The sequence below is a fragment of the Poecilia reticulata genome, linkage group LG5 (assembly GCF_000633615.1).
Source record: "Poecilia reticulata strain Guanapo linkage group LG5, Guppy_female_1.0+MT, whole genome shotgun sequence".
NCBI lineage: Eukaryota > Metazoa > Chordata > Actinopteri > Cyprinodontiformes > Poeciliidae > Poecilia > Poecilia reticulata.
This window is the reverse complement of record NC_024335.1, coordinates 22893940-22908354: the sequence shown is the minus strand read 5'-3', so window position 1 is coordinate 22908354 and position 14415 is coordinate 22893940. Positions and strand designations below refer to the sequence as shown.

Genomic DNA, 14415 nt, shown 5'->3' with positions numbered 1-14415 from the left:
TTGTCTCAGATTGCCTTACCCAGATGCTACACTGACCATAACACAGATTGTAATACCACTAGTCAGACCATCCATGTGTTTTGCGACGCATCTGAACGTGCTTATGGGTCAGTGGCGTATCTGCGCAGTGACAACGGGGATGGAAAAGTACAAATTGCATTCTTAGCTGCTAGATCCAGAGTGTCACCCAAGAAGCAGCTATCGATACCTCGACTCGAGTTATGTGGCGCTTTAACTGGAGCACAGTTAGCTTCGGTGCTGCTGAAAGAACTCACCATCAAAATCCAAAATGTGGTATACTGGACTGATTCCACCACAGTACTCAACTGGCTCAAATCCAATTCCTGCAGATATAAAGTATTTGTAGGCACAAGGGTTGCAGAGATTCAGGAATTGTCTGATGTCAGATCCTGGCGTTACATCGATTCTGCCTCCAACCCAGCAGACGATATCACCAGAGGGAAAACCTTAGCCCAACTGACTGGAAAAAGTCGCTGGAATCATGGACCATCCTTCCTCCTGCAGGCATCTGACCAGTGGCCTGAATCACCAACTGACCACCTTAACGAGGAAACAGAGGAGCTGAGGAGCCCAGTATTCTGTGGTCTAATCAGCTCACCACAACTAACTCTTCCTGACATTCAGCAGTTTAATACCTTTCAAGAGCTACTAGAAGCAACAGCAAAAGCACTTGACGGGGCGGCCATTAACAAATCTCCCACTGCTGATGACTATCACAACGCTGAGTTAGCCCTTTTCAGACAGGYTCAGATGGATAACTTCCCAGAAGAGATGATGTTACTTAAATCGGGAAAGGCTCTTCCATCTACCAGTAGAGTGCTCACACTYGCCCCTGAATATGATCAGATTTCAGGTCTAATCCGTGTTGGAGGGAGGCTTCGCCGATGTGAAGGCCTAGGCTCAGATGTGCTCCATCCCATTCTACTTTCATCCTCCCACCCTGTCTCCAAACTACTGATCCAGCATTATGACAAACAACTGAATCATCCTGGAGCAGAGCGTGTTTTTGCTGAGCTGCGAAGAAAATACTGGCTACTTAGAGGGAGAGAAGCTATCAGGAAGCACCAGCATAACTGTGTGGACTGCAGGAAATGGCGAGGCAGCCCTCAAGTCCCAAGGATGGCAGATCTGCCACCCTCCAGTTTGAGGCTTTTCCGACCGCCTTTCTATTCTACAGGGGTGGACTGCTTTGGTCCAATGATAGTAAAAGTGGGACGACGCAACGAAAAGAGGTGGGGTATCCTGTATAAGTGCCTTACCACCCGAGCTGTCCATCTAGATCTTCTCCCTAATATGGACACCGATTCATTCCTCATGTCACTCCGACGTTTTATAGTTCGAAGAGGAACACCCCATGAGATCCTATCGGACCAAGGAACTAATTTCAAAGGAGGGGATAAAGAACTTAAAGAAGCTTTCAGTGCCCTGGAACAATCAGTGAAGGACCAACTCGCCGCTCAACAGATTCATTTCCGTTTTAATCCTCCAAATGCTCCGCATTTTGGTGGGTCTTGGGAGCGAGAAGTTAGATCAGTAAAGAGCGCCCTCCGGATAGCTCTTGGAGTTCAGGCAGTACCGGAGGAGGTGTTRAAAACAGTCCTCATTGAAATAGAGGGTATCCTCAACTCTAGGCCCTTGGGCTACGTTTCTTCTGATCTGGCTGATCCAGACCCAGTCACGCCCAACTGTTTGTTGATGGGGCGACCAGACTCCTCCCTTCCACAAGTGGTCTATCCTGAGTCTTCACTTTTAAGTCGAAAAAGGTGGCGACRTTCTCAGGTTTTAACAGATCATTTCTGGAAGCATTACATTCGCCATTTYCTTCCAACATTACAAGCCRGACAGAAATGGCAAACAGAAAAGGATGGCATCACGGTGGGCACTATAGTGCTCATTGTTGACCAGCAGATACCAAGAGCCCTCTGGCAAGTAGGGAAAGTGACAAGCGTCATACCTGGAGCAGATGGACGCGTGAGGACAGCTATGGTTCAAGTTAAAGGCAGGACCTACACTCGGCCAGTTGTTCGCCTCATAAAGCTACCAGCCTTACCTCAGGATGGACAAGACACTTAGTGGTCAAATTTGCATTTCAAATTTGGGGGCGGCTGTACAAAAGATTGTTAATTATTTGTTCCAGCCCTTTAGTTTGATTTTCTTTATTTAGGTGTTTCATATGTAGTGCCTTTTTCCTCCACTGGGTGGCTTCTTCTTCATACTTCACTTATGGACCTGAGCATTCGGTGGGGCGGCTCTCAAGGCAGTTTTGTTATTACCTCTTTACATCGTGTGCGTCCATTGAATGAAATCACACACACACACACACACACACACATACTCACAGCTACATACATATGCATACACTCAATACACACACAATCTCATTTACAAGCGCCCCCCATTGAATCCTGCCTGTTATGTATATGGATGAAGCTGGAAGTATATTAAAGTCAAGTTAAACCTAATTCTGGAATCGGACGTTCTCTCCTTCCAACAACTCACCTCAACATATATAATAGCTGTCCTAACCCGACACCTGGAGTGATTGCTTATCCACAATAAAACCAGTTTCAATCTTCAATACAATGACCTTCGTGTCAAGAAAGGAATTGATTTAAAAAAAAAAAGTTTCAGAAGGTACTTCAAACATGGGAAAGTAGTAGTTTGGGTCATGAGACAAAAAAAGACAAACTTCTTGGCCTATGTGTGAAGGAAAAGCAATCCCACACACCCCACTGATCGCACCATCCCCACAGTGAAACACAGAGGTGGTGGCATCATGCTGAGGGGCTGTCTTATCGGTACGGACAAGAAAGGTGGATACATCTGATGGAGCTGAATGCAGGACTGGATGAAAGCTGTTGGTGATGGCAAAAAAAAAGTTAGACTGTGGTGGAATTTTACATTCTAACAATGATCCACGATTACAGACTGATTTCAGTAAAAACATGTTCAGAAGTCTGAGTGGCCCAGTCAAAGTGCCGACCCAAATCTTGAATTTATGCAGAGGTTTGAAAATTGATTGTCACAGATACTCTCGATCCAATCTGACTGACATGCAAAGAAAAATGAGCTAAATGTAATTCTATAGATGTGCAAAGCTGGTAGAGACAAACCTCAAAGAGAAGCAGCTGCAATTACAGCAAAACTGTGGAATATGAATATCGTCAGATTCATATTTGTAGAATCTATTTTAAATCATATATGCTTTTCCTTCTGTTTCATAACTGCATAACTGTGCTGGTCGAAATAATAATAAGATATAAAAGCAAATACTATAGGATCAAAGTCTCTCGCCATATTTTAACATTACGGAAAACTAAGAAAAAATATTTAACCATAGTTAACACCATAAACAAATGATCACATTATTTTTCGTATGGGGCTGCACAGTGGCGCAGTTGGTAGATCTGTTGCCTTGCAGCAAGAAGGTTCTGGGTTCGATTTCCGGCCCCGGTCTTTCTGCATGGAGTTTGCATGTTCTCCCTGTGCGTGCGTGGGTTTTCTCCGGGTACTCTGGTTTCCTCCCACAGTCCAAAAACATGACTGTCAGGTTAATTGGCYTCTCCAAATTGCCCCTAGGTGTGAGTGTGTGTGTGTGTGCATGGTTGTGTGTCCTGTGTGTCTCTGTCTTGCCCTGCAACAGACTGGCGACCTGTCCAGGGTGACCTGCCTCTCGCCCGGTATGCCAACTGGAGATAGGCACCAGCAACCCTCCCAACCCCACTGAGGGACAAGGGTGTAAGAAAATAGATGGATGGATTTTTTGTATGTTTATAAAATAAAGTTACAATTTATCATATTTAAAGAAAACTTTAAATGGATCAAAAAAATATGTGGTGTCTTTTAAGTGAATTTGGACTGAGAATTTATTCTATGATATTTAAAGATTTTTTTTTTTTTTTTGCTGTAACCAAAAACTGTAAATGTGCAAACCAACATAGTGTGGACTTCAGTGAGAAATTGTAATAATAAGCTGCATTCCTCAACTCAGATGAGCATTATAATTACAAGACCTTACCTTGATGAAGTTTTAAATGTTAAAGGAGCATCTTTGATGGCCAGTTTGCTCCCAGTCACCATGGCAACTGTGAACGTAACTTAATAACTGGTGGATTTCGATGAGAACTTGGAAAAACAACTTAGTAAAACCATAAATGAAGCTACTGAAGCATTTTTTCTCATTCTGTAGCTTAATGTAGAAGACAATTTGTCACATGCATTTCTGCAAAAAGATTTATTTTTGCCCACTTAAACATTTCTGTCATTTATTACAAATCAGTTGGTCACAAAATTCTCCTTTGTTGGTTTTCTATTCATGTACCTTGCATACATACCCCCTACTGGTTGTACCTGGCAACAAAGGCAGCAAAACGCATGGAAAATAAAACAGAACACAAAGAAATACAAAACAACCACAACTAACCACAACATAACCAAGACAATAGTCAAATCATGTGACCAAAGAGCATTGACAACATCAAAGTTAGTCACACAGTGAGATATTGTCCTACATTGAAGTGAAACCCGGGTAAGGAAATTAGTTCTCACAAATCAAGTTGCTTCATAATAAATACAATTATCCTTAATGTCATCCTGAGTCTGGGAAAAAAAATTCCACGTATGTTAACCAGTTTTTTTCTTTTTTTTTTTTTTTTACTAAGATCTGTTATTAAAACCAATGCTAAAATGTAATTTTAAAGAAAAACTTCTCAAAATTTCACTAGACTTACCTTCAGATTATGTACATATTTATCGTTCCTGTCAGTTGTTTTTAACCCCTTAATGTTAAATCCGTTTGCCATGTTTGTCTCATTACTTTCTGCGTGTATAGATACATTTATCAACCCATATTTCTATCTCATACTTGATATGGAAGCAGTTTTACTACTTGGTTACTTGGATATTTTGATTTGCTTATTTAAAGCTTTTGTGACTATGTTCTTCTTTAACAGTGCCAGTAATGCATTTTCTACACTATTCTACTTTGTAGGTCACTATTTCTGATTTTCTATCTTGCTGTTGTTGTTGTTGTTGTTGTTGTTGTTGTTGTTGTTGTTGTTGTTGTTTTGTGATGTGTTGCAAGTATTTTGCATATCATTCGAGCCACTTTGAATTTTTTGTGGCATTTTTTGCTTCTCCTTTTAGTTGGTGGCATTGTTGACCATTTAAGTTCTTTTTTAATATTTATTCCTCAATGTTGTCATGTTTTTGTTGTCATTTTGCTTGTGGTTCTTGCTGCTTCTGAGCATCGTGCACATCGCCATGCACATGTCTCTTGCACTGTCTTTTCTGTGGTTTCTTGTTAGGACTCGGCAGGCCTACTTATATTCTTCTAAATAAATAAATAATTACTGAAAAGTTTATTCATTTCAGTAATTAAATTTACAAAACGAGGGTTCAGGTTAGGTAAGTTTACTGGTCATCTAAGTGCAGTGATGGTCAATAAAGCAGATATCGGCACTTTCGTCCTCCAGATTTCAGGGGCATTCATTTCTAAACATAAATTTTACATGTGAAAATTTTCACATGAAAAGAATTCTGCATTTCATGTCCACCCAGATGAGATGACTCTGGCGTCTGATACATCTGTACGCAGTGGATCTTGAAAATCTAACACCAGCTGCAGAGTTTGCCTTGATCCCCTAAGGCGGAGGATGTGTCTGTTGCTTGTACATCTTTTTCTCTATTCAGTCCCGTCCACCTAACTTTCCGGGAATACGGTTAGATCAGCTTCTTTAGCAATCACACCTATAGAGTGTATTATTGACAGCTTGATGGTCAAAGGTCAAGTCTTCAATTTAACCCTTGCTTGCACAGGCCACAATAAGGCAATACCATTTCTACATTTTAGTTTCTGATAAACCGAATTTTTGCTTCTATTAGCAGTAGCAGAAGAAATAAAACAATAAATAAATAACCAAACTTGATTCTTGGAACACACATTTGCATGTGTAATGTATAATTTGAACGGAAAACGCCCTTCATTTTTAAATATGTGTACTTTTGTAATAAAGCAAATGTAACGCTAGATGTCAGCAAAACCCCGCCCAAAATTATCCAGTAAAGTTCCCAATGAGTAATCCACGCTTTGTCCGGCCTCTGAAACAATACATCAGCATCTTATTTGGGGACCATTTCTGAAAGTATCCTTGTAAATGACTTTATTAGTATTTTTTTGTTTGTTTGTTTCCTCATTTAACCAAGAGTTGTTTGATACCTTTCGATCGATGCTTTTAATTTGAAAGGGTTTTTTAAAGAGACAAGGTTGCTAAGTGATCTAGACAAACTTCGGATAATAACTGACAATTAACTGTTTTGGACATAGTGCCGAGAGTAACAGAGAGTGTACGAGTCACAGTTAAAGGGAGGACACTAAGGAATAGTCCAACCTTAGTTGGAATAGTCAAACTAAGGTCCAAACGCTAACATTTAATTAGTTAGCGTTTGGTTGTTGAGGGAACCAGGAGAGTGTTTTGACGAGAGTATTGTATATATTGAGCGTAATATCCATGTTTCGACATGAAATAGTGTCAATATTTGATTAACTGTCGAACAGTTGAAACTGTTGGAATACGTTTTAGTTCATTTGTAATATAGAAATATTATAGTTAATTAAATACATGTATTGTAAATGTAATGTTATTACATAAAGTAAGGTTTATAGGCTAAGGTAAAAGGTTAGAACCACTATGAGTCACCAATGGCATTTCATTTGTATGTTTATAGCTCTTTACGGTGTGTTCACGTACAAAGGCTCTTGAATAAAGAAACGTGAACCATCAGTTTGAGAGACCATCCTTTCAACCGCGACGCTACAATCCTATAAAGAAAATACCATCGGGAAGTTGTCGTTCCTGAAAGCAGCGCACAGCTTTCTGAGAACCGCCGCCCCGTGTTGTGTTGGAGGGGTGGTTTAATCAGCAACTGTGCTCTCCCACCTTCCTCAAAGCAGCGGGGCATTTTATAAGTAGACTAAACCGAGTCTATGTGTCAGAACCCCCCGGCGACCCACTGAGTGAAGCTCACACCGAAGCTACATGACCGACCTTTTCTGTCAGGATACAGAGAGACGACATGGCTACTGAGAGCATAAGAATGAACGGAGATGCTGACCGAAGCGACGACGCGGGGGTAAGACATCCTGTTTTTACAGGGCAGCAAATATCTCCATGTTCAATTCAGCCAATGTTCAGTTCAGTGAGCCATTGGTCCCCACCGGGAAATTGGTCGTTTTACAGATAGAAATGTAACTTTGGGAGAGGTTTTTTTTTTGTTTTTTTTTACCTCATCCTTCGTCCGCTCGGTCAAGCTTGATGCTATAGAACAAAGAAAACAAGCTTAATTTTAAGTGTTTGGAGTCCACGTATAGAAAATAAAAATTTAGCGTTTAAAATTTCATAGCAGCAATTGTAAGCGTTTTCAGTTTTTTTTCGTAGTCGTGTTTCAGGGTGACTTAACTTTCTTTCTCTGCTTTGTTGAGGATCAAATTACACTTAATGACAGATGACACGGGGTATTGTGTCTGCAGTGTGCATTCACTACTCTGAGAGGGATCAGGTGGGTTAAACAGTGATCCAGTCAACTTCCCCCCCATCCACTGACTGACCCAAATCTGGAAAAATGTGATTTTCAACAAAACATCTTTGTCCTGGAAGTGTGTAAACTAATCCTAACTTCGGACTTGGTGTTACCTTTTGTAAATGATCTTTATTTATAAAGTAAGTTTGATCAGAAAGCTTATTTGTATTACTTTTTTGTTTCATTTCTATTACAAATTGTCTAAAACAAGTTTCATACACATTTTCTTCTAGTAAATATTTCATACTTTTCCATACTAAACCTTCCAGACTTCTCAGTCCACTGAGCTTAAAGATTAGCATTTGCTAATGTTTGTTTAAAATTGTAGCCAAGTTTTCTACAGCTGGCTTTAAATGTTTAATTGGAGGAAACAGACAAACAAAAAAAAAAAGAAACCAGAAGGAAAAACCTGGAAAGGGGATGCAATTAATATACAGTAGAGGAAAGGCAAAGGGCCATGACAATATGATAGACATTAATGTGGGATTAATTCTGGAAACGGAAACGGCCAACATTTAAACACAGACGCAGAGTATGTCACATAAAATCCAAATAAAATAGCTCCATTGTGCTAAACTGATGTAACCATAATTGCAACATGGGAATTATTATCTGTTTATAGCATTTTGGCCTTTCATACTGTGCAAAAAATGTAAGGTCACAGATGACTACAAGTTTTTTGTGTTCCATTATAAAGGGGGTTTTCTTCTCAGGATGAGTTCGTGAGAAGAAATAAGTTTCTAATAATAATAAGTGCGATCCGACAGTAACTGTACACAGATGAGGAAAGAGAGTGGAGACGGTTCTCACTGATACCTGAATGTTGTGAATTCAAGGAGTGACAGCAGCAGTAAATAATGACTTTAACATTTTGTAGGTCAGCACTTGCCAAAAAAAAGCTAATTTATAAGATCAAGTAAAACATAAAAAAAAATACTTAGCAAGTTTGAGTTGGGGATTGAAGTGGAAGAATTCTTAAAAATGTTATTTTTATAGATGTGTCTGTTTTATGTCGTTTGCCAGTATGGGTGTAAGTGGTTTTCTAAGCACACGTAGTGCAAGACGCAGGTGTATTTAGAAGGTCAGATGATGCAGGTGATAACCACAGAGTGCAAAGAAGGTTCAAAGTGTCTGTGCATCTAGTTGTTTTTTATTTTCTGTTACTGACATACGTTTTCCCACTTTTGCTTTCTTATGTGTGTGTGTGTGTGTGTGTGTGTGTGATGTGGTTTGAACTGAAGTGTATTTGATTTGTGTGCAGCTGTAGTTGGGGGCTCTGCTCTTCTCTGCTGGTCTGTCTTCACTGACAGGCTTTCGGCTTCAGGCCTTTGAAATGAAACATTTAGAGACAAAGATCGATCTTTCTCATTTCTTAACAGTTTCTCTACACTTTGTTAATAATTTCCATAGCAGAATGAAAACAGATTTAAATAAGAATTTTCTCCTACATTTCTATCCTTCTCGGACATTTACAGGTCTGCCGAGACTGGAGCCAAAATCATAGCAAGCATGTAGCGTACAAACAACATTATTGCCGCCTAACATCGCTGAAGTTTTCTGTACCATCTTGATATTTATGACAGATTTTTTAGGTAATAATGTTCATAGTGTTCTCTCACTGTTTGGAAAACTCTGGAATTTTATTTTCCTTTCTTGGAAAGTTATTTTTTGTATTTTCAGCCTTTATTCCGCATCTTATTGTTGCAACGTTTATTTTGTTCTTTTTATTTGTCCCTTCCCTAACTTCTTCTTTCTTTCAGTCTGTCTGTATTTCTTCCTTTATTCCTTCCTTTGTTTCTTTCTTTCTTTCTTTGCTTTTGCTTTCCACTTCTACTTTCTTTTTCAGGTTCCACATTTTAAGCCTGACCACTGAAGATTTATATCTACATAGTCAGCTTCATTATTTTATGTTTTAAAATGAAGATAAAGAACTGAGAATTCAATAAATGCACATGAATAGAGAAGTCAGCCTAGATATGAACAGCAATTATCATTTGCTTATGTTCTCTAGGTTTGGACCCTCACTGTGGGTCCTGAAACGCACGAGGCGTCCCTCCAGTACAACAATAACATTATGGTTGAGAGGACATTGAGCAGTCACACTGCCAGTGTTTACTTAACGAATGTTTGTACTCTGCGACTGAATCAGAAGTCTCTGTAACGGTTAGTCTGCAGGCTAGAAGTTGAAATCCTGATTAACTACTGCTGTTTAGAATATTTAGGCTAAAGAAGCCTATCGGAATCTTTTAAAGTATTAATAAGAACATTGTGCTCGATAGTGGAAAAGCCTGCATGCGTACTGGTAACGTTTCAGAAGGAAAGAGTGATTATAGCTGTTGGCAGGTTGTGATCCTCATGACGACGCCCTGTGGCGGTTTACCACAGAAGCATCTTTTTTTCTTCTTCTGTGACCTGACCTTGTTGGTGAAGCTGCAGAAAGAGGAATAGAGGTGAACCTCAGAGGTTCACAGGGTGATGTTGCCACTCTGGGTACAACGAGGACAGTGTTGGGCAACCAAATGTTGCTCCACCCAAAATAAAAACTGAACTGACTCTACTGAAATACAGCTTGATATCAGGGGTGTTTGTAACGTGTTTGGTACGTTTGATTCATCCGTATCTGAGCTGTCAAGCCTTTCAAATAAAGTACGTCTATGACCTCCTCAGTGACCTCCCATAGCTCTGTTTGACCTGTTACTGAGCCATGTAAATAACCTTCTAATTGCTGCTTTTCAGCAAAAAAGAGAAGTTTCACTTCTGTTAAGTTTTTCCACTGCAAACAAAACTTTAGGAAGTGTTCCATTCTGATTTTCTTTGTTGTTTTTACAACTATACTCATCGACCTTGTTCTTTTTTCTTTTCTCTCTAAATAATTTGATTTATTTTACAAAAAAACGTACTTAAAGTCTTGATGATTTACTGCAATGACTTTCTACACGTACTGTGTTTATCAGGAGTGCTCTTCATAAAAACAACCTACGTCTCTGTATGTTGTGAGAAGTTGACTAACTTTGTGCTCACACACACTTCTTCCTCTGCCCACTTATGTTTTCTAACGGAAAAGAAGATCAGTACGTTTTAGATGAAAATAAATTTCCAGTATGATGTCAGATTTTTTTTCCAGATGAAGTAACTTTTGAAGGATCGATTTTACATAAGTAGGAGTAAAAGTGAAACCTTGGCAACGCATTGAGGCTGAAGTCCGACATTTATTAAGGGCTCATCTAGAGTAAGGTTGAACTGAAATCTGCACAGATAACTTATCAGCTTGTATTCATGTTGAAAATCATTTGTTGATGGCATGGAAAAAGAATTCTGAAAGCCTAAATCTGATGTCGGGGTTTGCGTTCGTTTTCAGGTCCCTCATCGGGAAAACGGCATCATGCGGCGGCGCAGACCCCTGAACATGAACCATTACGCCAACAAGAAGAGCGCAGCAGAGAGCATGCTGGATGTGGCTCTGCTGATGGCTAACGCCTCGCAGCTGAAGGCCGTTCTCGAGCACGGACCAGGCTTCACCTTCTATGTTCCCCTCATCACTCTCCTCAGCATCTCTCTCATCTTACAGGTAGTGGTGGGAGTTATGCTCATCTTTATAGGTAAGCTGGGGATTTTTGTTGCCTCGTTTCCATTTAATCAAGTTGTCATTAGTTGTATTCCTCATTATTGAGTGAAGATATTTATAGGAAGGCGATTAATGTTAACATACGTGGCTCTGAAAATGTATGTGCCGCTATAAATTTCTTGCTTTTCCTTTCAACAACCATTTTAATGTCAGACAAAGTTAGCTTGGTCGAAGCTAAAAAGACAGTTTTCCGAGGACGGATTGCTTAAAGTCACGGCATCTCAATTGAATCCAGGTCTGAACTTTAACTAGGTCACTCCAACACTTCATGGTGTTTTTTTTAAGCAATTCAGAGGGTGACATGCCTATATGCTTTAGAGCACCGTCATGCTCTACAACCCAAGTCTGCTAGAGCTCAAGGTCACAAACTGAAGCCCAGAAACTGACCTTTAGGATTTTCTAATAAAACAGGATTCATGTTTCTATCAATTACAGCAAATGTTCCAGGTTCGAAAGAAGCAAATCAGCCCCAAACCGTCAGACTACTACTATCATGTTTGAAAAATTATTCTTAATTATAAATATTGGTCAATCCTGAAATGTAATTCATTAATTGCTACAGCAGTTAAATTTAAAAAAAAAAGCTATCTGTTGTATTTCTGACTGTAATACATAAAGTAACGCAAAAAAAATACAGAAGAGACACCTGCTGAACTTTGCAGTTGTTTTCAAGAACTTAATGCATAATTTATCCATTAGCTCTTTTGTTCTTTAGAGTATGAAACAGAGGAAACAGGTTGATATTAGCTGGTTAATTAGTAAGGCTATCGCAATACGTTTTTGAAACCGAGCTGGATTTATTTAGCTAATGTTACCACTGATCTTACTTTGCTAACCCATTACTTGTATAAATTAATTGACAAAGATTTCCTTGCTTTGAAATGTGAATATTTTGGCTTGACCAAGCAGTAGAACCAGAAGTGGAAAGTTTTAGCGACTCTGGACGGTTGTGAATCCACCTCAGCCTCCCATCCTGCTCTTTCCTTATCTTATCCTAACAGAAAGAAAAATACTATGTTGGGGGAGAGGAAGTGTTTATAGAAACCTTACAGAAAGTGGTTGCCTTTACTGTGAGTTGGTTCCAATTTGAAAGAGTTCTGTTTACTATTGGCTGCATGTAGTCACAGGAGAGCTGGAGCAGCAAAAGGGAAGTGGAAACACGGGGTCAACCTCTGCTTAAAACGGATCCACATGTTGGATTCCCAGACTAATGAGGCATGTCATCGCCCTCTGGAGGAGTCAGATAGTTATTCCCCATTGACAGGACTGTCAGATGGTGTTAATGTTTATCAAATCCTTCATAAATGATTACTTCAAAGGTATGAAAGGAAACTGCCTGTCACTGGCTGCTGCCCCCTAGTGGGAAAATGTAGTTTCTCCAGCTCAGTATAAGCTAAATATTATGCTTTTTTTTTTCAGTTAAGTGGAATCTGAACGATGAAAGAATGCATGACAAGCTGGACATCTTGGAAAGCTGTGTCATGGCCTTCATCTTTGTCATAGTGGTGGTCAATGTCTTCATCACAGCCTTCGGCGTCCAGCAGCCCCACTCGCGAGATTCGCCGCCTTCTTGACGTGCTCCTTGCTCATCCAGACATTATGAGTTTTTATTATTATTCACAAGTTAAATGGCCATTTTGCATAATTGGCTGCTATTGTCTGACTGTGTGTGTTTTGGTTAGTTCTTATTTTCTCATCAGTTACTGGTGCAAAATAATGAAAAACACCAAGAGCAAAAGTCTGTAAGACACAATCATTGTGACCATTTCCTGTCATGTTAAAATATTTTTCATATCTGTTGTTGTATGTATGCATGCCTGCTGCTTGTTATTGACGGACTGTATAACCTCAGCAAAGTTAAAGTAAAATTATTCAATGCAGAACCACAGCTTTACTGAAGGAGAGGTGTGTTGTTTACAGTTTGAAGTTTTTAATAATGATGTGGTCTGTGCGTGCTTTTTGAAGTGCTATGCAAAATGCAATAATTTTGACTGTCTTCCATACATTAGGTCAGTGCTTCCCAAACTTTTCAGTGTCTAACCCACCAAACAGTGGAAGAGGCCTGTGAGCCCGACCACTGGTTGAGCGTACAATGTACTGCCTTTTATTTGTTTTTAAGTACTGTTTTTATCTCTTTTAACGGGTATTGCAGACATACAGTTATGTATTTGTTATTTCGTTTTTGAAGAGAATCTCAAGATCCTATGCTTACTGATTGGGTCCCTGTGCAAAAAAATAATAATTTTAGTTTATTTACTTCATTGTGCGGTTGCTTTGATTAAATGTTTTATTTACTTTTTTTAAACAAACAAAAAATATTTTACAGCTTTAAATACTTCTATGCACTGTGACTGCTCATGTACTATATTTTTTAAATAAAACTAGAAAAGTTTTATTTTCTGTCCATTGTTTTTTATTTACAAAATGAATCAGAGCTTGTACAAATGATAGTACTTGCAGCAAAAGTAAGGCATTTCTCCAGTAGACACATCTTGACAAAAAAAGACACAGTGAAGATAAAAATTTAGCGTTTTCCTTCAAGAAAATATTTTAAAATATGTCAAAATTGAGGTCACTCTTGAGCATTAGTTTTCGAAGACCCTCTCAGTGGCTTTAGTTTCTTAAAAAAGAAAAACAACAAAAAGAAACAAACCATGTAGATACATAATATATTATTGTAATTCATTTTTGCATCCTTAAAGTTTTGCAGTGTGACCTATTTCACAAAAAAAACACAAGACAATATATAGCCATAGGTTAGGAAAATATTCCATCAATAGCAGTAATCCACTTCTCAAACCAGGCTTAAATAATACAGGAAGGGTTTGGAGCTTCATTATAAATACTACTACAGTTTCCCTCGAGAACGATATCACAGCGGGCCAACAGGAAAAGTTAAAAATGTCCGCTCTGTCAAGAGGAAACAAAGTCAATGGAAATCAGAAGAGGGCACTTCCTTTCTACAGTTACACATTTTATACAGGAAACATGGTTCTACCCTTTTGAATGTAGATGTTTAAAATTAGCAGAGAAAATGCTATCCAATAACAAATGAAAAAAAAAAACTGAAAAAAAAAACTTGGTTAGAGATGCCACGAAGTAGGTGGCAGTGCCTTAACCGTATGTGTGTTGCTGGCCACAAGGGCCAATTCCATCCTTGTCAAGGGGAGTGCTAACCTTCTCTCCTTTCA

General features: G+C 39.1%; 1 protein-coding gene across 1 annotated transcript; it reads left to right on the top strand.

Annotated features, from left to right (window-relative positions):
* The first annotated feature begins 6564 nt into the window (after positions 1-6564).
* On the top strand, positions 6565-13619 carry ninj1 (ninjurin 1). The gene is made up of 3 exons (XM_008409691.2): positions 6565-7152; positions 10958-11198; positions 12644-13619. The coding sequence occupies exons 1-3, from the start codon at positions 7096-7098 to the stop codon at positions 12796-12798; spliced, it is 453 nt and encodes a 150-aa protein (XP_008407913.1). The 5' UTR covers positions 6565-7095; the 3' UTR covers positions 12799-13619.
* The last annotated feature ends 796 nt before the right edge of the window (positions 13620-14415 follow it).

What these genes read in the sequence shown, in the direction of transcription:
- ninj1 (XM_008409691.2), top strand. Translation starts at nt 7,096, where the DNA reads ATGGCTACTGAGAGCATAAGAATGAACGGAGATGCTGACCGAAGCGAC. An exon ending in ACCGAAGCGACGACGCGGGG is followed by an intron (nt 7,153 to 10,957) that starts GTAAGACATCCT and finishes GTTCGTTTTCAG; the next exon opens with GTCCCTCATCGGGAAAACGG. An exon ending in AGTTATGCTCATCTTTATAG is followed by an intron (nt 11,199 to 12,643) that starts GTAAGCTGGGGA and finishes TTTTTTTTTCAG; the next exon opens with TTAAGTGGAATCTGAACGAT.